This window comes from Chiloscyllium plagiosum, unplaced genomic scaffold (assembly GCF_037043375.1).
Source record: "Chiloscyllium plagiosum isolate Xiang-an unplaced genomic scaffold, Cpla_swu_hap1 HiC_scaffold_12, whole genome shotgun sequence".
Classification (NCBI taxonomy): Eukaryota; Metazoa; Chordata; class Chondrichthyes; order Orectolobiformes; family Hemiscylliidae; genus Chiloscyllium; species Chiloscyllium plagiosum.
The window spans coordinates 47,307,783-47,330,370 of NW_028270150.1; the positions used below are offsets into that span (position 1 = coordinate 47,307,783).

General features: G+C 41.7%; 1 protein-coding gene across 2 annotated transcripts in view; it reads left to right on the plus strand.

Moving 5' to 3' along the window:
- The window catches only part of LOC122555200 (uncharacterized), a 36,504-nt gene extending 16,214 nt beyond the window's left edge, over positions 1 to 20,290 (plus strand). For both annotated transcript variants that reach the window (XM_043700957.2, XM_043700958.2), the window contains exons 7-13: positions 15 to 118; positions 4,297 to 5,278; positions 6,671 to 6,940; positions 9,868 to 10,245; positions 12,285 to 12,452; positions 15,126 to 15,373; positions 16,860 to 20,290. In XM_043700957.2, the coding sequence (XP_043556892.2) occupies positions 15 to 118; positions 4,297 to 5,278; positions 6,671 to 6,940; positions 9,868 to 10,245; positions 12,285 to 12,452; positions 15,126 to 15,373; positions 16,860 to 16,937 (2,228 nt within the window). In that variant the 3' untranslated portion in view covers positions 16,938 to 20,290. The remainder of the gene's footprint in view (positions 1 to 14; positions 119 to 4,296; positions 5,279 to 6,670; positions 6,941 to 9,867; positions 10,246 to 12,284; positions 12,453 to 15,125; positions 15,374 to 16,859) is intronic.
- The last annotated feature ends 2,298 nt before the right edge of the window (positions 20,291 to 22,588 follow it).

Below are 22,588 nucleotides of genomic sequence, written 5' to 3' on the forward strand. Positions count from 1 at the left end.
GCATCCAATTTTAGAATACCTCGACTACTGGATCGGGTGTATTTCCTCTCTCTGCAAAGCTAATAAGACAACCCACCAAGTTATTCTAGTTGGGACATTTGCCAATGCCTGCAAAAATGTAAGTGTTCATTTTTCTGTTCCATGTTGAATTGAATTCCTCAGGCCTTACACATGCATTCTCCTGGATTTAATATGGTGACAGGGGCCTTGTCCATCAGTTAGATCAGATGTTTTTTTCCAGGAGGCCCAATGTCACTCAATTTCAATCAACTCTTTACCTGAGCATTGTTGGGCGCCTCATCCAACTACATCCCTGATTGACTGACTGCCAGCTTCTGTGGGTGAGATTTTGGTCAATCAGAATGCAACATTGGTACTGTCACCAGGTGCAGTGACCACTGACAGTACTGCAGTGGGGCCTTCATCAGGAATTGCTCATGGATCTCTGGAGAGAGCTGAATGTAATTGGGTGGGAGTTGAAAGCTTGGAGGTCAGAAACAAGGGGATGGCAGGCTTCTTTTGGAGCTCCCCTTACCAATGACAGGTCAGTTGATCAGGCACTGAGTACACGTAAACAAGGACTCCCTGCAACGATACCTACTAATAGGCCAGGGTTTTCTTGGCTGCATCTCTGGGTGGCAAGCTGGTTGAAAACCAGCAGTGGTGGCATGAGGCCCTTACGTAACTACATCAAGATCTCAATTGCCCTTTGGAACAAAAGGCTGCCCACAAGCCCTCCTGCCACATATTTAATAGGTGAGAAGTCAGGTTTCCTTTCCACAACCTCCTGTCCAATCACACAGTCCCCAACTCCAGGTTGGCCTGGTCAGTGGTGACGGATTGGTTGGTGCATCATTAGATTCTGCTTATAGTCTGTGTAAGGAATGAGCTTGAATGCCCCTTCATGTTGCACACTTTCTTCTTTTGATATCAATTCATGAGATGAAGAGGAAATTGATTGTGGAAGGAGAGAAAGCGGGTGGTATTTACTACCCTTTCTAAATCTGGTTGGTTTGATGGTGAAGATATGTAATTGGGTTTGGGACCCAGCACCTTCCTACCCTACCTCTACCCCAGTTAAACCCCTGCCACCAATTGAAGCTCTTAAGTGAGCAATTTAAATAGCAGACCTTTGCAAAATAAGGTAATGCCACCTTCGTTAGACATTAGGCCCATAGCCTTGAATGTTCTTCTTTATTAACCTATTGTTCTGATCAACTTGTTCAGAGATGTTATTATACACCTCTGGGGCAGGTGGGATTGAACCAGAGTCTCTCAATCCAGGGGCTCTACCTCTATGCCACAAGAAGGCCTCCTTCCCTAGTTATCTTTTTTATTCCTGAGTCTGCTTTTTTGTTCTTGCAGGTAAACCTCCCTTTTTGTTGTTTCTCAGTCACCTGTGGTTTTTATATTTGTATGTTTTTTTTCTCTTGATTTTGTATTTTTATATATAGTGAGACAGCAAAAAAAGACATTGTTGTGAATAGACTTCAGTATATATATCTTCTTTCCACCAACATCTATGTGGCCAATGGTATATTAACAAGCAGAGCCTGTTAAGGGCAATGCTGACCTCAGAAAATTGAAGGAGGAGAGTAGGGAAAGAAGGAGGAGACTAAATCAAAATGGAGTTGGATGGGGAAGCAAAGCTCTCCATCCCCTGTGGTGTCCATCTGTCTGTAAAGACATCAAGAACATTGGCAGACACCATGCGCTCCTTCTTCAATGACACCTAGCCTCAAACATAACCGTGAAAGGGTCAGGTAAGTGGTAGAGATGACCCCATGCACAGCCTGCTGCCTGGCCTTGTTTATAGCCACCCTGGCCAAAATGCTGCACCATTGAGTTGTGCAGCTTGGAAACAGACCCTTCAGTCCAACTCATCCATGCTGATCAGATATCCTAAACGTATCTATTCTGTTTTGCCAATATTTGGCCCATATCCCTCTAAATCCTTCCTAGTCATGTACCCATCCAGATACCTTTAAAATGTTGAAATTGTACCAGCCTCCACCCCCTCTTCTGGCAGGAACACTATCCCTGCACCACAAGAGCCTAGCCTTGAATGTTATGATCTTAACCGAAGTGGCTACAAAAAAAAGAGTGGATGCATTGGCTGTAATGTTTAAAAATTCCAGAAAATTCTGGATTTTTGAAAAGCTGATATGGAAAATTAAACACTTCTATTCAAGAATGAAGAGAGACAAACCAGGAATCTATAAATCACTTTGCCTGAAATCTATCATAGGGAAAATACTTCAGTCCATTATTAGGGAGGTAATGGCAGGATACTTATGAAGTCTTAATGCGGTCTAACAGAATAAATATATTGATGTGAAAAGAAAATTATGCTTCTGTCTTTGATACAGGGTTGATAAAGGAGCACCTGTAAATGTGATATACTTAGATTTCCTAAAGTCGTTCAAAAAAGTGCCAAATGAAATGTTAATACACCGATAAAAACTCATGTCGTTGGGATTATCGCGTTCGCAAGGATAATGCATTGGTCAGCTAACAAGATGCAGAGATTTGGACTAATGAGCTATTTTTGGATTACTAAATTGTAACAAGTTGAATGCCGCAAGGTGTGGTGCTCTATTCTCAACCACGTTCAGTCTGTAGCAATGAGTTTGATGAAGAGACCAAGTGTATGGTTACTAACTTTGCTCAAGGCACAAAGATGAGTAGGAATGGAAATTGTGTAGAGGTCAAAAAGGCAAATGTTTTGGCAGTGGGATTAAAATGTGGGAGAATCTGAACTTGTTCACTTTGGCAGAAAGATTGCAAATGCAAGATATTATTAAATAGAGAGTGACTACAGAAGTCTGTGGTACAAAGTGATCATGTTGTCCTAGTACTTGAATCACAAAAAAAAGTGTGTAAGTACAGCAAGTGATTGGGAAGGGAAATGAAATTTTGGACTTTATTGAAAGAGGAATAGTGTCAAATAGGGAAATTTCAATATAGCTGCCCAAAGCTACTAAAATTGTAACTGGAGTACTGTGTACAATTTAAGTAGCAATATACTTACAATGGAAGCAGTTCAGACGTGGTTCATAGATATCTGGAATAGAGGTGTTGTCTTATTAGGAACGATGAAGATTTAAGATTCTGATTGGACTTGACAGAATGGTGGGAGCAAAATTTTAATTTGGAGGATTTCTGTGTCTCATTAAAACTTAACCTTTGGAGTTCTCTTCCTTATAGTTGCTGAAGGTTGGATTATGAAATGTTTTCAAGGCTGAATTAGACAGAATTTTGATCAATAAAGGAGATGAGGATTAGAGGAAAGAAAGAAGAGTGAAACTGCAACATTGAATATTTTACCAATGACTTGAATATTGCTTTGATAAAGGCTTGGGCATTTATAGACCCATGTAAAATACATAATTAATTTGTGCTTGCAATGTTAATTACTTTTGTGCAGATAGAGAATTCTAGCCGTTAACATCTGAAATATTACTGGAATAAGAACAGTTAAGACACAAGGCAAATCAGATCTTTAAGTCTTTAAATATTCTAGCAGAAATGGCAGAGTACATCCTGTGCATGTTCCACTTGGTTATGCAAGACATAGAGCAGTCGAATCAATATTCAAGAAAGTGTCTCGTTTTTGATCAGAACCCTTTGCAGTCGTTCTAAGAATCTCCTTCTCAAATAAACCTAAAATCCAACTTTGGTGAGTGTTTGTTAGAATCTATACTATTTCTGAGGCTCATTAATTGCACTAATTTGAAACTGGTATGAAAACCCCGAGCGGCATATTGAATTATTTTGTGAATTATCGTATCACCCAACTGTGACATTTATTCTCTTTTTTTCAGTTTCTATTGCACGTCCCCATGGATTTCCCAGTCCCAATTGAGTGCATTGTATACATTTTTAGACTCACTGTTAGCTCACATGAACTGTGAGAGAATGAAGCTGTTTTGTCTGCTTCCTTTTTCCCAGAGAGTAAGCTTTGTATGTCAACTTCGACTTCACTGAAATAAGTACAAAGGACAGGTGACTTCACCTCAAGTTTCCAAAATACCTTTTTTTTCATTCTTCACATGAGATGTGGTTATTATTAACAAGAGCAGTTAAGAGTAAGTTTCATTGCTGTTGGTCTGGAATTGAATAAATTGGGTACATGGCCTATTTCTCGGCTGTAAAGTTAAGTAATCCAGTCCTTTTTCAAAAGATGGAATCTGACTGCAATTAATTCCATAACATTGTTCATTCCTCATTCTTATCTTGTTTTTCATTTTATTTAACATAATTTAAATATTCTTATTTTCTCATTTCTATCTTTAGGCTGAGGAGGCTTTGAATACCATTTATAGTTATCTTCACGAACATTTCCCAGTTGGTGTACTTCACGATCAGAAATTCATTGTTGACAACTCTGTTGATCATGACCAGGGAGCTGGATACAGTGAGTTACGTTCAACCATTGACAAGCTTTCCAGACAAGTAGCGTTTGAAGACAACATTGTTTTATACCATGCAAAATTGTACTACCATATTCTCCACTGTACTGAGAAATATCTGCTGTGTTCAGATCTGTATTTACCATGGTACAAAATAATGGGCAGTCCCCAAGGAATAGAGGTGAACAATGCTGAGAAAATGCATCAAGTACAGGCTGCACTACAGATCTTGAACTGCATGAAATTTGCTTACTATTCAGATCCAATCTTGGTCTTGGATCCTCAATGGCTTATTGATCTCATGGCAGCGATGATTCCAGTCAACTGTCTCCCACCACCAAATATACAAACTGCACCACTTCCAATTCACCGTGAGTGGATGAAATTAGTCAACACTGGAAAATTTTCAGAAGATCTCCTGCAATATATTTGGCCAAAAGAAGCACTAAAGCTTAAGGATGAGTTGATTGACATTATGAAATGCCTAAATTTGGTTGTGCAGGTCAATCCAGAATCCAAGGATTACCATCTTTGGTTCAAGCGTAAACAGAGAGAGATATTCCTGTGTTTTTATGAGAACCAAGTTTTGACATACTTCCGGAAAGATGTTTTTAATGAACTGATACCCATGTTTCAAAAGGAATGGCCCTACATTGAATCCCTTGATGTTAATTTTGTTCAACTTGAAAAGAAAAAGCATGCAGAATACAAAATATATCTGGAACTGAAAAATGACAGAGTACTGCTGGTGAATAGGAATGAGTTTGAACATGATGATTTTCTGTATAAAGCTGGCACTATCGTGGAGTATATGCAAAGGTCATACCCAACACTGTGTCTATTTGTGGATGGTAAACCGTACAAAGGTGAGAACAGTTAAAATTAATGCAATCTGTATCACATCATTCATCAGTAATGATGTCAGAGAAATTGTGAATTAAGTATTATTTGAATGCATTCAGTCATTTCTTAAATTTAGGGTCAATCAAATACATTTGTCATTCTAAAAAAGTATTAAATTATGTATCAAGAGGAAGGAAGTCAGTGGAAGAATGGAACCTGCTTTTTACTTTGATTTAATCCCCACACACCTCATCCAACCAGAAACAATGTCACCACCCTCTATGATATTGTTAGAATATCCCATCCAAACTTTTACTTTGCAGAGACATCAGCCCTCACTTATTACCTCAGTTTCTAAGTCACTCGTTGTTGCAGTGTCTTCCCATTGTTTGCAATCCTATGCAATGATGTCTCCAGTAATTACCAATGGTTCCATTTCAACTGATATTAAATTGTCCTTTGGTTTTCTCTCCCAATTAGCAGAATTAACTTTCAACAATTTCCTGCATTGATTGTGTTGCATATCTGATGAACTGATGCTGACATATTCCCTGATAGGAGGGTTTCAGGAAGCCATTCCTGAAGAAGGGCTTATGCCCGAAACGTCAATTCTCCTGTTCCCTGGATGCTGCCTGACCTGCTGCGCTTTTCCAGCAACACATTTTCAGCCCATATTCCCTGATAGTAAAGTGAATTGAGCTACATGTTGAAGACCAGTCTTTTCTGCATAATCTGATACAGTACTGAAGCAGCAATGATCCCGTATTTGATTTGAGATTTGTACTAAATGAGATCATCTCTGGCATGAAGATGTGAGGCAGCACTGATTGGACAGAGGAGAAAAACTAACCAAGCTTCCCTTATCCGATATAACAAAACAATGAATTGCAAATGCTGGCGATCTGAAACAAGAACAGAAATTGTTGGAGAAACTCAGCAGGCCTGGCAGCATCTGTTGGGAGTTATCATTGCAAATCTGGTGACTCTTCCCCAGAAACTGAGTTTCTCCAGCGATTTATGTGGTTCTGTTATGTGATCTCTGTGTATATACCCAGATCGAAACAAACATTGACAGAAATGAAAAAATGAGGAGAGGTATAAATCAGGCTGTCCAAACACCATCCATCTATCGTATAAGGTTAAGGTCAACAACCCCACCCTCCCTCAGCCTGCCACACCACCATGTTTGAATGTTGGGTGTGACAGGAAAGTCATTTTGCCTTTTAATTCTTATTGTCCAGGTTGGAGTCAGAAAAACAAGGCAGAAGCTTGGAAATGTTGCTATTCTCAAATAAAAATAAAATCTTTAATGAAAAGAAACAGGATGTGGGAAACAAAAGCCTACAAAATAAATCACATACTGTCTGTCTATTTGTCTTATGACTGATTTTGTATTTGTTTATTTCTGTTTTTAGCAATTGAACTCTTTCTTCAGGTTAGGCAGAGGATAAGGGAAAACATGGAGGTGGTGAATGCAGTGAAGATCTTCATGGAGGATCAGCCAGAAACACAAAATGACATTTTCTTCAGAGAGCAGTTAATTGACATCAGATTTGATACAACACCAGAAAATATGGTGGATAGGATTGAAGAAAGAATGCTGATAAAAGCTTTGGCAGAATTCAACCGATTCCATGGCGCTAACGCAGAGGAGATATGCAGACAAAAGCTTGACCTTGTACCAAGTAAATATTTGATATTTTAATGTGCAAGTATTACACTTTCTAATGGAGTACATCTATCCACCTTATTAAAGAATCATCATCATTGGCACTGGCCCATGGGGAGGAATTAAAACTTGGTTGCCTAATGGATTGATTGTATGGTCAGGAAAATGGAGATTCAAATCCCAGTAATCCGTACTGGGGTTGGGTTTTACGCCCTGCTCGAGCTGGTCATGTTTTCAATTTTTGGGGAAGGGTAAAATATGGCAGGTCATTAATCCACTAAGCCCTTATAAAATTCCTTATAAAACCGTAAGGAGGCTGGCGATGAAATCAGCCCCACCTTTTTTAAAAAAGATAATTAATGTGTAATTGAGCTTGTTAATACGATGGGATGTGACGGGAGCAAAGAGTACAGCCACATAAATTCAGCCCCCCGCCTCATTGTCCTTTCATTTGAGACTTGCCACTACAGAAAATTCACCCAACTGTTATAGCACAGAAGAACGTCATTCATCCCATCATGTTTACCTGAAATAAGCAATTCATTTTGTCCCATTCCCCCACTGTTTCCCTGTAACCCTGCACATTCTTACTTTCAAATGACAGTCTAATTCTCTTCTGAATGCTTTGATTGAATCTCCCCTCACCACACTGTCAGGGGGAATGTTTCCAAATTTCAACACTTGCTGTGTAAAAATGTTTCTTTTTCGTTTACTGCTTTTGCATTCTTTTGCTATTTGTTTTAAATCTGTGCCCTCTCCTCTCCCACAAGTGTCTGCTCTGTGCAGACTAAACATGGTTTTAAAAACTTCTACCAAAACTTTGAATGTTTTGAAACTAGGCTAATCCAGAATACCATGTTAACTGTGGGAGTAAAACAAGGGAAAAGTGTGGGATGCAGATGTGGGAGATCAGAGTCGAGAGTGTGTTGCTGGAAAAGCACAGCAGGTCAGGCAGCATCCAAGGAGCAGGAGAATCGACGTTTCGGGCAAGAGCCCTTCATCAGGAATGAAGGGACAAGGGGACAAGTTTTCAAACCGTGAAGATCTTAAGGCTGATAGCTGGTAATTCTTCCATATTTAGAAAATTGCCCATTTTTGGAATGAACTTCCAGGAAGAGAGGTGGGGCTATAAGCGAGGAATTAGTTAAGAAACAGTTACATGAACAACAAAGTGCAGCAACATTGTGCAGGTATGTTCTAGATTCGGGTATTAAAACAGGCTCGATTGTTGGATTAAAGGAACAGAATGTATGTTAGTTAAATTTGCTGATGACATTAAAATAGCTAAGAGGTTGTTAAGAGGAGGTAAAAAGAGTCTATAAAGAGATATAGATAGGCTAAATGAGTGGCCAGAAGTTTTGCAGATGGAGTTTAGTGTGGGAAAATGTGAATTAGTCCACTTTGGCAAAAAGAATAGAAGGGCAGAATGCTGTTTGAATATATCAAGATCACAGAACGTGGGATCTCGGTATCCCAGTACATGAGTTACTAAAGGTTGGTGTGCAGGTACCCCAAGTGGCTAAGGAGTCAAATGGAATATTCGTGTTCATGCAGGGGGAATGGAAGATAAAGGTGGGAAACTTTTGCTTTAACTATGCAGGCAGTTAGTGAGACACATCTGTTTTGGTGTCCTTATTTGCAAATGGAACTAATTGGATTACATGCAGTTCCAAGAAGGTTGGAACAAGGAGACACAAGTTGAAAAGAATACATCTCCCTTTTAAGATAAGGGTTTTTATTTCAATGAGGGTTGTTGATCTGTGGAACTTCCTTCCAAAGAAGGAGTGGACACTTGGTCATTCAATTTATTTGAAGCAAGTTAGTATTTTGATACACTTGGGAGTCAAGGGTTCGAGGTGGTAGACAGGACAATGGAGTTGAGACCAGAATCAGATCAGTCATGAACCTATGGATTGGCAGGCCAGACTTGAGTGGCCACACAGCCTACTCCTATTCCTAAATCCTTTGCAAAGTGGGCAGGACTGGATAGTCTTCCTGGTCCATTAGTATCATTAAAAAGTAAGTCTGATCATTATAATGAACTGATGAAATTCAATGTAAGCAAATGTGAGGTCTTGCACTTCGGAGAAAAGAATACAGGGACGGGCTACTTTCGAAATGGTGAGGAGATGCCTAAAGCCAGAGTACAAAGGGATCTGGGAGTGCTAGACCAGGATTCTGTAAAGGTTGATTTGCAGGTTGAGTCCATGGTTAAGAAAACAAATGTAATGTTGTCATTTATCTCAAGAGGGTTGGAATGTAAAAGCAGCGATGTGCTACTGAAACTTTATAAAGCTCTGGTTAGGCCCCATTTAGAATACTGTGTCCAGTTTTGGACCCCACACCTCAGGAAGGACATACTGGCACTGGAATGTGTCCAGCGGAGATTCACATGAATGATCCTTGGGATGGTAGGCCTAACATACGATGAAAGGCTGAGGATCCTGGGATTATATTATTTAGAGTTTAGAAGGTTGAAGGGAGATCTAATTTAAGCTTACATGATAATGCATGGCTTAGAAAGGGTGGATGCTGGGAAGTTGTTTCTGTCACGTGGGGATACTAGAACCTGTGGGCAGAGCCTTAGAATTAGAGGAGGTCAATTTAAAATGGAAATGAGGAGACATTTCTTCAGTTAGAGAGTGGTGGGCCTGTGGAATTCATTGCCACGGAGTGGAGTGGAGGCCGGGACATTAAATATCTCCAAGGCAGAGATTGATAAATTCTTAATCTCGCAAGGAATTAAGGGATACAGGGAGAGTTCAGGTAAGTGGCATTGAAATGCCCATCAGACATGATTGAATGATGGAGTGGACATGATGGGCCAAATGGCCTTACTTCCACTCCTATGTCTTATGGTCTAACTACCATTGAAAATAGGTTTGAAATAATTGAGTAGCCTGTCTTGCCAACTGACTATATTTCTATTCTGTTCTATTACAGCGGGTCATTTCTTTTCCAAAGGAAGAGAGTTGATAAACAACTTGTGTGAATTGCTGATAAAACTACACAGTTCCACGGAGAGCAGGAGGTGTATCTTTGATAATGTAGGAGAGATCTTTCAGTGCTGTGTTATCCAGTGCATGCTGGACACAGAAAATCAGCCCAAGGACTATAATGAAATCCCAATGCTGGATGCTTGTGAAATGTTTGAAAAAGCTCAACGTGGAATTCCAGAAAGTGCCATAAGAGATATCCAGCATCTTCAAGATTTAACAGCAGTAGATGACACCACCATGTCTGAGGATTTTACAGAGAAACTTATAATAAGCATACATCATCTGTTCTGGATTATTAAACTGGTCTTTGTGAAATGTACAGGTAGGTCTTTTGTATATTTGAGTCACTTTGATTATGAAATGTGAAAGATACACTTTCAGGGAGATTTTTTCTAATATGTGAATAATAACAGAATATATTAACTTGTTACAGTTAATATTAATAACCGCATGTTTAACAGAAAATATATATCAGCTGTAGGCAATAGCAGAAAGGAACGAGATAGAAAAACATTCTCTGCAGCATTTAAGAGGTGCTGAATAACATAGAAGTCAACTTGATTATTTTCGTTTATTCATGTATGGGAGGGGGGGTGCCACTGGCTAGGCCAGTATTTATTGCCCATCCTGGAGAAGATGCTGGTGTGATATCTTCTGAAGTCTTGGGGTGTTAAGAAGGGAGCTTGTGGACTTTGACCCAGCAACAGTGAAGGAATGGTAGTTCACAGTCAGGATAGCAAGTGCTTGGAGGGGAACTTGCAAGTTTGATGTTCCCATATATATGCTGCCTTGGTCTTTCTAGCCATTAGAAGTCACAAGCTTGCAAAGCACTGTTGCAGGAACATGAGTTCTTGGAGTGCATCTTGTAGATTGTACATTGCGCTGATACTGTGCTTTGGTAGTGGAGAGTGTGAATGTTTTAAGTTGGTGGATGAGGTGCCAGACAAGTGGGCTGCTTTGTCTTGGATGCTGTCAAGTTGTCTCTTGGATGGAATCCATCCAGGCATGTGGAGAGCATTCCATCACATTCCTGACTTGTGCACTTGTAGACAGTGAACAGGATTTGAAGAACCATTGACTTTCAAGGGGCAATGCCACGATTCTCTCTTGAAGATTGTCTTCACTGGGCATAGGCGTATCTGTCAGTGACAGGCAGGGTTATTGCTACAATCCTGTTCAGTGGAGAAGGAAATACCAATAAAAACAATGGACCCAACTACTAATTGAGCAGTGATTGTGACCTGCCTGTTGCATCAGTCTAGCTGGAAGAGGAGCCAGAATGGATTGGTATTTTTCACGTTCCTTTTCACTTGCTTATTGCAACCAGGAAGAGGAGTGCCCCATCAAATAACCAATTCACCATGTGCCATTCCCCCACCTTTTCCCTCCAGTTAGGTCCTGCCATCATTTCTCTTTGATTTACTTGAGTACCACTATTGTGCTCCAACTTACTTGTCAGGAAATAGGCAGGAGATTGACCATAACCAGTAATGCTCAGGGGAAATATTCCTAGACTTCGAAAACATGAAGCAAAAGATATCTTCAGGTGAGACCAGCAGAAGGTAACCTCTGGCAGAGGAACTGATGAAGAGGCTCCAGGCAGTGAATTGGTCCTGCACACAAGCTCCACGTAAGTAGGGCTCAATGAGGTTGAGGTGCAGCTGGAAGGAGTGGGTGTTGAGATGCTGTGGAAGACAAGATTGAACCACGAGGAGCTGGCAAGTTTTCAGGCTCTCTGATGTAGAGTGACATTGGAGGGAGTTAGGAAGTAGAGTCTTTGAGAGTGAAAAGTGAAATCCCTTTAGAGGAAGTACCAAGTGTTAACAAGACTTTTGTGACTCATGGTAATTACAGATGGCTGGGTGAGCTACTAACGTTGGTCATACTGGTAATTTAATGTGTAGGTCATTTGTGTGTACCACAGCTGGTTAATTTATGTTTGTTTCATGAGAATTTGGAATATTAAAGTATGAGATTGATATTGTCAATGTTTTTACTTTTCATGACAGAGTATTGTTTATGGTTGAGTCTGAAGGCTTTATTCTGTTAGGAAGAAGTTGAAATTTCTGAACTACATCTACTTAAAAAAGAAAGCTGCTGTGTCCTAACCAGATTGTAATCAAACTGGCCATTCTGCTCTGGGATCATAGCAGATGTAAAAGCAGCAAATTTCAATTAGTATTTTTCAGTGCTTGGGTGTGATAGCAAATGCCTAGGATTATCATTGTCATATTGTCAAATTATAATTTGCTCCTATATTCCATCAACATTGCATAATGTTTTGAAAGCATTTCTATTTCATACTACACAACAAATCTGAAGACTTCTGTTCCAAATGCAGTTGGTATTTTTGTTTCACAGATTGGAAAAGTGCAAAAGAGCTAAGCTTGGAAGAGTCCATTAGCACGCTGTACTTTAAAAGCTATCAACGCTACTTGGAATGTGAAAAGGAACTTGGCGCATTAAGAAGTGAACAACGTAAACTAGTAAAAGCAAAAGTTTCAAATCGGAAAGGCCAACACTGCAGAGGTAAAAAAAGATCTGTTTCCTGCATTACATTTGATCCGATTATTTGACTTCAAGTGACCATCTATGATCCTTCCTGCCTCAGACATAATTTTGGTGATTGGAGGAAGTCAATGGGACCTTAATCAGGTGAAATCAATCTGCCTTCACCACCCACCCAAGCAGTGCATTCCACATCCTAACAACTCTGAGTAAAGAAGTTTCTCCTCATCTCATTCCTAGCTCTCTTGTTGACAGTCTTGAAATTGTGACCCCCAGTTACTGACTTACCAACTATTAGAAACAGGTCGTCCTTCTTTACCCTGTCAAAATTGTTCATAATTTTCATCATCTCAGTAAAGTCATCTGTTCATCCACTCTGCTGTAAGGAGAATAAGTCCAATCTCTCCCATCTTTCTTTGTAATCTAAATTCCTGGTATCATTCTAATAAATCTCCTTTGAACCTTCTAAGGCTTTAACATCCTGCCGTCAACAAGCTGCCCAGAACTGAACACAATACTCCAATAACTTGCAGAGGTGCAGATCATTTCCTTGCTTTTATACTCTCTGCTTCAATTTATAAACCCAAAGATCCCATCAGTCCACTTATCAACTGTTTTAACTTGCCTGGCCACCTTCCGAGAATCATGCACATGAACCCGGCTCCTATAATCCCCTCAAAGTTGTAAATTAAAATATATGTTGATGTAGGAAAATGCAAAAAAATGTGATAAAGCAAGAACACCGACTTTACACAGGATTTCTTGTGCAGAACTAAGGCTGTTCAGTGAGCTGTGGGGAAATGGTAGATACTTTAGAAAAATGAAGCAATATCTAAGCAGAGTACTCCTGTTTTCTTCAGAAGGGGTCTATTTGGAACAGAAATACTTTTCCTAGCTTTGATTTCTTAATTTAAACCTGTCCCTGCTCTTTTGGAGAAGGTCTGTGTGATAGACCTCCACAGATTGGAACATATTCCATTCATTCTTTTGGCCAAACTAACAGCAGTAAATCCAACCCATTTACTAACAAAGCTCCAAGTGCACAAAAAAAATCAAATGACAACCTACTTTACCAGCAATTATAAGTATCATTTTGGGTGAGTTTCATGAGGAGGTGGGTGGTTTTCTCCATGAGCCTGAGCAGGTTTTCTCATCTTATCTTTCCAAATTCACCTAATTACTAATGCACCATGTCCCTGTATTGCCCCCACTGCTCAGCATATTCTCCTGGTTGCTGCCGGTGGAAAGACTGGGCATTTTTCCCAGGCTCTTTCCCAATTCTTGGCATAGGCGGCATCTTTGAAGTCAAGTTGATGAATGGACACCGTGCAACAATTGCCAGACAGGGATGTTCCCTCCCAGGCAGGGAATACTTCAGCAGTCAGGGACATTCAGCCTCAGATCTTTGGGTGACCATCCTCCAAGGTGGACTTTGGGATATGCAACAATGCAGAGTGGCCAAGCAGAGGCTGATTGTCAAGTCCAGTACCGTTTGAGGATGGCCTCAACCGGGACCTTGTATTCATGTCACACTACAGGTGACCCCACTACACTATACACTCTCACTCTAAAACACTCACACAAGCACACATACACACACACACTCTTGAACATGATCACACTCACACTCAAAATGACCCTCTCTTATACGCATGCTCTTTCTCAGACACATACACACTCACACACACCCTGTCACAGGCATATACTGTCACACGCGCGTGCACACTCTGTCTCTCTCTCTCTCTCTCTCTCTCTCATATCTTTGTGTGCGTGCGAGAGAGAGAGTCTATGGGGTGAATTTGCTTTCACAGATTTGTATTTGCAGATACATTCTATTTTGTTCAAAAATTTACTTTGGAAATAGAACTAGTCTGACTCAAGATTGGAATACAGACAGACTCTAACCGTCCACTGTTAATGTATTGTCTGAACTGAGATTTCACCTTTTTTTTTCTAAACTTAAGTTATCTCAGGAATGTGACTTTAAAAAAGTTCTGGGATTTACATATTAATGAATCGAAACCTACATTCCCAATCTAAGTGATTAAAGACTTAACAGCAATCTAGGTTTATTCAATACATCACATCAGGTGCATGACACTTTGATCTTTTACAATAAATTCTGTGTCCTATAATCCTGCCCCAATAGCTACCTGATGAAGGAGCAGCGCTCTGAAATCTTGTACTTCCAAATAAACCTGTTGGACTATAACTTGGTGTTGTGTGATTTTTGAACTTTGTCATCCCCAGTCCAACACCAGCACACCCACATCATGACCAGTGTGAATGGCCATTCTTTGCTCTAGACCTTGGGGATCTTCTTGCTGTTTATCTCACTTGATGACTCCCCCCCACCATTGCCCATATAGTTCAGGGGATGGGAAGATTTCACTCTGAATTCCATATTGTTTTGATTTTATTTTCCACCAAAATAACCTTGAAACAGGCTTGCAGCAAAATTTAACAATTATTACTCTCACTTTAGTTGCTTACACCAAAAATTGAATATTCCCTTTTCTTTGCCTACCCCACATTGAGTGACATATTTATTATGTTGCAAGTAAACTAAAATATTGTCCTAACCAGTGCCTTCTTCTGACCAAAGAACTGAACACAGAACTCCACACAAGTGTTCATGTTTTCTGTTTGAATTTGATATTCACTTGTCATATATTCTCATTTGTTTCTCAACAGATTGGATACATAAGAACTTCAGTAAATTTGTACAGAAAATGGGAGAAGGTGTTCACAAGCCTGTAGTAGATGAGCTTTTTGAGAAGTGTCTAAATAAAGAGGAAGTAGATAACATTGCATCGAAAACAACTTACCAAGAAAGAAACCGGGAATTGCTGAAAATACTGCTTAACAAAGGTGAAGTTACCTGCAGAATGTTCCTTGCCGTTTTCTGCAACAAGGATCCTGTCAATGAAATGACTAGAAAGGTAAGTCAGGCAATAGAAGTTAACTTTACTGAGCAGTTTTCTAACTGTGGTTATTTACAGTACTGTTATCATAAATCCTTTGAAAGACCGGTACTGGATGTTGTATTGATCATGGCAAGTGTATACTGCAAAATTAGGACTTCAGTGAGTCAAGACCAAAGCAAATAAATTTTCAGATAGTCAACTCTTTGCTTAAGAAAAGTACAGATCAATTGTTCAGATCCAGCAGAACATAGCCTTCAGCAATTATCCTAATTTTCCAAATCAGTTTCTATTTCAATTTCTTTATATTTCTGATTCAAAGCTGAACCAGGCAGTGTGAAGTGATGCTTTAAAACAGTGAAGCCGCAACTATTTTATTTCTGTGGATAAAATACCTCAATATAGACATTTTGCAATCACACAGTCTTAGAATTTGCTGTTTTGCTCTAGTTATAATACAACTTGATATGAATCTTTTATATTCAATTTCCATGGATCGTCTACATTGAGCTCAGAGTTCTACATGAATGTATGTGGTTTTTGAGCAAAGTGCAATGTAACTCTGAAAGTACCAAAAAAATTACCAAACAAAATATATGTGTGCATGTGGGTCTTTATCTGTCTGGGGTGGGGGTTGTGTGTGTGTGTGTGTGTGTGTGTGTGCAATGGTGATCACCTGTAATGTGACATGAACCCAAGGTCCCGGTTGAGGCCCTCCCTATGGGTACCGAACTCAACTATCAGCCTCTGCTCGGCCACTTTCCTCTGCTGTCTGTCCCGAAGTCCACCTTGGAGGATGGTCACCCGAAGGTCCGAGGCTGAATGTCCTGGACCACTGAAGTGTTCCCCAACTGGGAGGGAACTCTTCTGTCTGTTGATTGTTGTGCGGTGCCCATTCATCCGTTGTCGTAGCCTTTGCTCGGTTTCCCCAATGTACCATGCCTCCGGGCATCCCTGCCTGCAACGTATATTAAACCTGTTGGACTATAACCTGTTGGACTATAACTTTGTACACCCCAGTCCAACACTGGCATCTCCGAAACAAAATAAAAGACCATTTCATGTCACAGCTGCTGTGGGAACATTACTATGCTCAAGCATCCACTAAAGAGATCAGATTCAATCACGTGAACATCATAAGTTGCACTCAACACCTCTTGGTTTCACATCTGTCACAAGTAATTACAATCAAAAAATAATGAATTGTTTTAACTGAGCTAAGAAAAAACTACGGGTAATTACCTGAAACGTTCTGTTGTGAACAAAAATAACCAATAAGTTTTTGTTAAAAGAATCCAATAATGCTGATAGAACACAATCAATAGCAAGATTGCATCTGGCAATGAATTTGTGTTAAAATCTTTCAGTAAAAATGCACAGCCAAAATGATCAAATGCACTGTTGTGTTCTATTGTTAAAAATGGGGATGCCCTTGGGTCTCATTGTAGAATTTCAAACACTCATACGTGGCAGATTGTCAAATCATTTTTTCACTCTATTGCAGATTCAAACTGAATTAAATCTCAGATTTTCCATAGAAGAAATGGATTTTCCACCAGCAGGACAGACCCAACAGAGGTGACAGCACAGTGGTGTACAGTCGGGAGGGAGTTGCCCTGGGAGCCCTTGTGGGGGAGGCGATGATCAAACAGTATTATCGCCTGACTATTAATCCAGAAACCAACAAAAATGTTGTGGGGACCTGGGTTCGAATCACACCATAGCTGGTGGTGGAATTTGAATTCAATTTTTAAAATCTGGAATTAAGAGTCGACTGATGCCCATGAAACCACTGCCAATTGTCGGAAAAACCCATCTGGATCACTCATATCTTTTAGGGAAGAAAATTTGCTATCCTTACCTGGTCTGGCCTACATTTGGCTCCAGAGTCACAGCAATGTGGTTGACTCTCAACTGCCCTCGGAAATAGCCTAGCAAGCCACTCAGTTGTATCAATCGCTAGAAAGTCACACCAAAGAAATGAAACCGGACAGACCACCTGGCATTGACCTTGGAACCGGAAAAGACAATGGCAAAAACATAAACAGCCCTGTCGACCATGCAAAATCAACCTCACCAACATCTGGCGGCTAATGCTGAAACTGGGAGAGCTGTCTCAGACTATTCAAACAACAGCCTGACATAGTCTTTCTTATGGAATCATACCTTACAGATAACACCCTAGACACCACTGTTACCATCCCTAGATATGTTCTGACCCACCAGCGCAATAGACCCAGGAAAGGTGGCAGCACAGTGCGATACAGTTGGGAAGGAGTTGCTCTGGGAGTGCTTGACATTGATTCTGGACCCCATGAACTCTCATGGCTTCAGGTTAAACATGGGCAAGGAAATCTCTTACTAATTACCATGTACAGTCCTCCTTCAGCTGATGAATCAGCTCTCCTCCATGTTGAACGACACTTGGAAGAAGCACTGAGGGTGGCAAGGGTGCAAAATGTTCTCTGGGGGATTTCAATGTCCACCACCAAGAGTGGTTTGGCAGCAGCGTTGCTGATCGGGTCCTAAAGGATATAACTGTGAGACTGGGTCTGTGGCAGGTGGTGAAGAAACCAACAGGAGGAAAAAACATACTTGACCTCATCCTTACTAATCTGCTGGCTGCAGAAGCATCTGTCCATGACATTATAGTAAAAGCAACCACCACACTATCCTTGTGGAGGCAAAGTCCCGCCTTCACATTGAGAATAACCTCCATCATGTTGAGTGCTAACTGGGACAGACTTCGAACTGATCTGGCAGCTCAAGACTGGGCATCCATGAAGCACTGTGGGCCATCAACAGTAGCAGAACTGTACCCGAGCACAATCTGCAACCTCATGGCCTAGCATATGTCCCACTCAACCATTACCATCAAGCCAGGGAATCATCCCTGGTTCAATGGAGAGTGCAGGAGTGCATGCCAGGAGCAGCATCAGGCATACCTAAAAATGAGGTGTCAACCTGGTGAAGCTACCACAGGACTACTTGCGTGCCAAATGGCATAAACAAGTGATTGACAGAGCTAAGCGAATCCACAACCAACGGATCAGATCTAAGCTCTGCAGTTCTTCCACATCCAGTCGTGAATGGTGGTGGACAATTAAACAACTCACTGAAAGGCGAGGCTCTACACATATCCCCATCCTCAATGATGGAGGAGCCCAGCATATCAGTGCAAAAGGGAAGGCTAATGCATTCACAACAATCTTCAGTTAGAAGTGCAGAGTGGATGACCCAACTCAGGCTCCTCTAGTGGTACCCAGCATCACAGATACCAGTCTCCAGCTTCACTCCACGTGATATCAAGAAATGGCTGGAGGCACTGGATATTGCATAGGCAGTGGGCCCTGACAACATTCTGGCAACAGTATGTGTGCTCCAGAACCGGTCGCTCCCCTAGCCAAACTGCACTGCAGCTATAACACTGGCATCTACCCAACGATGTGAAAAATTGCCCAGGTATGTCCTGTACAAAAAAAAGTAGGCCACATCCAACCTGGCTAATTACCGCCCAATCAGTCTACTCTCCATCATCAGTAAAGTGATGGAAGGGGTCATCAACAGTGCTATCAAGCAGCACCTGCTCATCAACAAACTGCTCAGTAATGGCCAGTTTGGGTTTTGGCAGGGTCACTCAGCTCCTGATCTTGTTACAGCCTTAGTTCAAACATGGACAAAAGAGCTGTATTCCAAAATTGAGTTGAGAGTGACAGCCCTTGACATCAAGGCCGCATTTGACCGAGTATGGCATTAAGGAGCCCTGGCTAAACTGGAATCAATGGGTATTGGGAGGAAATTCTCCGCTGGCATAAAGGAAGATGGTTGTGGTTGTGGAGGGTCAGTCATCTCATCTTCAGGACAACTCTGCAGGAGTCCCTCAGGGTAGTATCCTACACTCAACAATCTTCAGCAGCTTTATCAATAACCTACCTTCTGTCATAAGGTCAGAAGTGGGGATGTTCACTAATGATTGCACAGTGTTCAGCACCATTCGCGACTCCTCAGATACTGAAGCAGTCCCTGCTCAAATGCAACAAGATCTGGACAATATCCAAGCTTGGGTTAACAACTGTCAAGTAACATTCACGCCACACAAATACCAGATAATGACCATCACCAATAACCACCGTCCCTTGACATTCAACTGTATTACTATCACTGAATCCCCAACTGTCAACATCTTTGGGGTTACCATTGACCAGAAACTCAGCTGGACTCACCACATAAACACAGTAACTACAAGAGCAGGTCAGTGACTAGGGATACTGCGGCAAGTAACTCACCTCCTGACACCCCAAAGTCTGTCCACCATCTACAAGGCAAAAGTCAGCATTGTGATGGAATGCTCCCCACTTGCCTGGATGGGTGCAGCTCCGACAACACTCCAGAAACTTGACACCATCCAGCACAAAGCAACCCGCTTGATTGGCACCACATCTACAAACATGCAATCCCTCCACCACTGGCACTCAGTAGCAGCAGTATGTGCTACCTACAAGATGCACTGCAGTGATTCACCAAGGGTCTTCGACAGCACCTTCCAAATCAATCTGATGGTCTTAAACTTTTTTTATGAAATATATTTCCATAATGATGTACAAGACTACGAAAAAGACATGAAGATGCACAAATTTAACATTGTAAATTTGCACCTATTTACTGGAGGTTTTATTCTTCCGTTAAAATGAACTCCGGCAAGCAGCATTTCGTGAAATCCAGTAATACTGAAACTTTATATATTTGTGTTTGATATCAATGTACACTTTTTAACTTAATGTTGTGATTATTTTGGCAATTCTTTCCTGCCTTGATTTTTAATTTTGCAGTAAAGACTAATTATCAATAATGTGTTTCATTATTGTTCACTCTGTTACTCATTTCGGATCAGCATGCAAATTGATTGACAGGAAATAAACTTCTCCGAACTAAATAATTGAAAAATGCTGAAATGACATTCAATCAAGCCTAGGTCTGGATTAGTGGTGCTGGAAGAGCACAGCAGTTCAGGCAGCATCCAAGGAGCAGTAAAATCGATGTTTCGGGCAAAAGCCCTTCATCAGGAATAAAGACAGAGAGCCTGAAGCATGGAGACATAAGCTAGAGGAGGGTGGGGGTGGGGAGAAAGTAGCATAGAGTACAATAGATGAGTGAGGGAGGGGATGAAGTTAATAGGTCGGGGGCGGGGGAAGGGTTGAGTGGATAAGTGGAAAAGAAGATAGGCAAGTAGGACAAGTCATGGGGACAGTGCTGAGCTGGAAGTTTGGAACTAGGGTGAGGTGGGGGAAGGGGAAATGAGGAAACTGTTGAAGTCTACATTGATGCCCTGGGGTTGAAGTGTTCCGAGGCGGAAGATGAGGCGTTCTTCCTCCAGGCGTCTGGTGGTGAGGGAGCGGCGGTGAAGGAGGCCCAGGACCTCCGTGTCCTCGGCAGAGTGGGAGGGGGAGTTGAAATGTTGGGCCACACGGCGGTTTGGTTGATTGGTGCGGGTGTCCCGGAGATGTTCCCTAAAGCGCTCTGCTAGGAGGCGCCCAGTCACCCCAATGTAGAGGAGACCACATCGGGAGCAACGGATACAATAAATGATATTAGTGGATGTGCAGGTAAACCTTTGATGAATGTGGAAGGCTCCTTTAGGGCCTTGGATGGAGATGAGGGAGGAGGTGTGGGCGCAGGTTTTGCAGTTCCTGCGGTGGCAGGGGAAGGTGCCAGGATGGGAGGGTGGGTTGTAGGGGGGCGTGGACCTGACCAGGTAGTCATGGAGGGAACGGTCTTTGCGGAAGGCGGAGAGGGGTGGGGAGGGAATTATATCCCTGGTGGTGGGGTCTTTTTGGAGGTGGCGGAAATGTCGGCGGATGATTTGGTTTATGCGAAGGTTGGTAGGGTGGAAGGTGAGCACCAGGGGCGTTCTGTCCTTGTTACGGTTGGAGGGGTGGGGTCTGAGGGCGGAGGTGCGGGATGTGGACGAAATGCGTTGGAGGGCATCTTTAACACATGGGAAGGGAAATTGCAGTCTCTAAAGAAGGAGGCCATCTGGTGTGTTCTGTGGTGGAACTGGTCCTCCTGGGAGCAGATACGGCGGAGGCGGAGGAATTGGGAATACGGGATGGCATTTTTGCAAGAGGTGTAATCCAGGTAGGTGGGGGAGTCGTTGGATTTGTAAAAAAAGTCAGTGTCAAGTCGGTCATCATTAATGAAGATGGAGAGGTCCAGGAAGGGTTTTTTTTTTCCAAGCTTAGGTCTGCCAATGCAACATGATATATAGCAATAATATTAAATATTGTATGATTATTGTAAGATTTAATATGATGGATTCATGGTACAGTAAGCTAACATACTGTGGCAATTATGAATTATGGCCAGATTGGGAAACTCATAGCAGTAGCTTGCCTGCCTGTTATATGCTGTGCAATTCTTGAGACTTGATTGTCTGTCTGCCTGTCTCTCTCTCTCTCTCTCTCTCTTTCATGGATTGGGATACTGATGTTGAAACTGTTTTTGAGGTTGCCATCTCCCCCCTGCGGAGGAGGAAAATTTCCATGGTGGACTTAATTGGCGAGAGGGCAGGTTGGGTTGCCAGTTAGGCAGTGAGCATGGAGACAGGACCAAGCTAGTGGCATCCCAATTTACATAGATCAGAACAGCCTTCCAGTGGTTGTTTTTGTTTACTACTTCATTTGCAGTGATAGGCATGGAGTTGCAGGATTGGAATTCAGGGTTCGGATGCTTTGTGCTTCATAGATGCTGACCAGGAGGACCTCCTTGAGGCAGTGAAGAAGAGGAGAGAGATCTCCTTTCTGAATGTTACTCTCTCAAGTCAAACAGGCCTGAATGTGCCTGACTGAGACTTGGAGCAGATGGACTGTTATGAGGAAGAGCTGGGTAAAATGCAGACAGAGTTTCAATGATCTTATTTACTTTAACAAGATGGCTGCAATAGCCAGGCCTCTGGGTATTCATCCTCCAGTACGTACTCCAACTGAGCAGCTTGAAGGTACATGCTGTGCTTGAACATGGGTGAAGTTAGCATACAGGACATTTAATGAGCCTTCAGAATGGCTGAGAGTCTAATTGCTGCTGAGGACTGCCAGGCATTGGCAGTTGTAGTGAATAGGTGGCATTGGACATTTAGACCAGCAGTCACACCTTGTTTTTTTGGCATCGCAGGAGTAAAAAGACTCTGACTGTCAACGAAAGAGAAGACTGGAGGAGGTGTTCCCAACTGACACATTA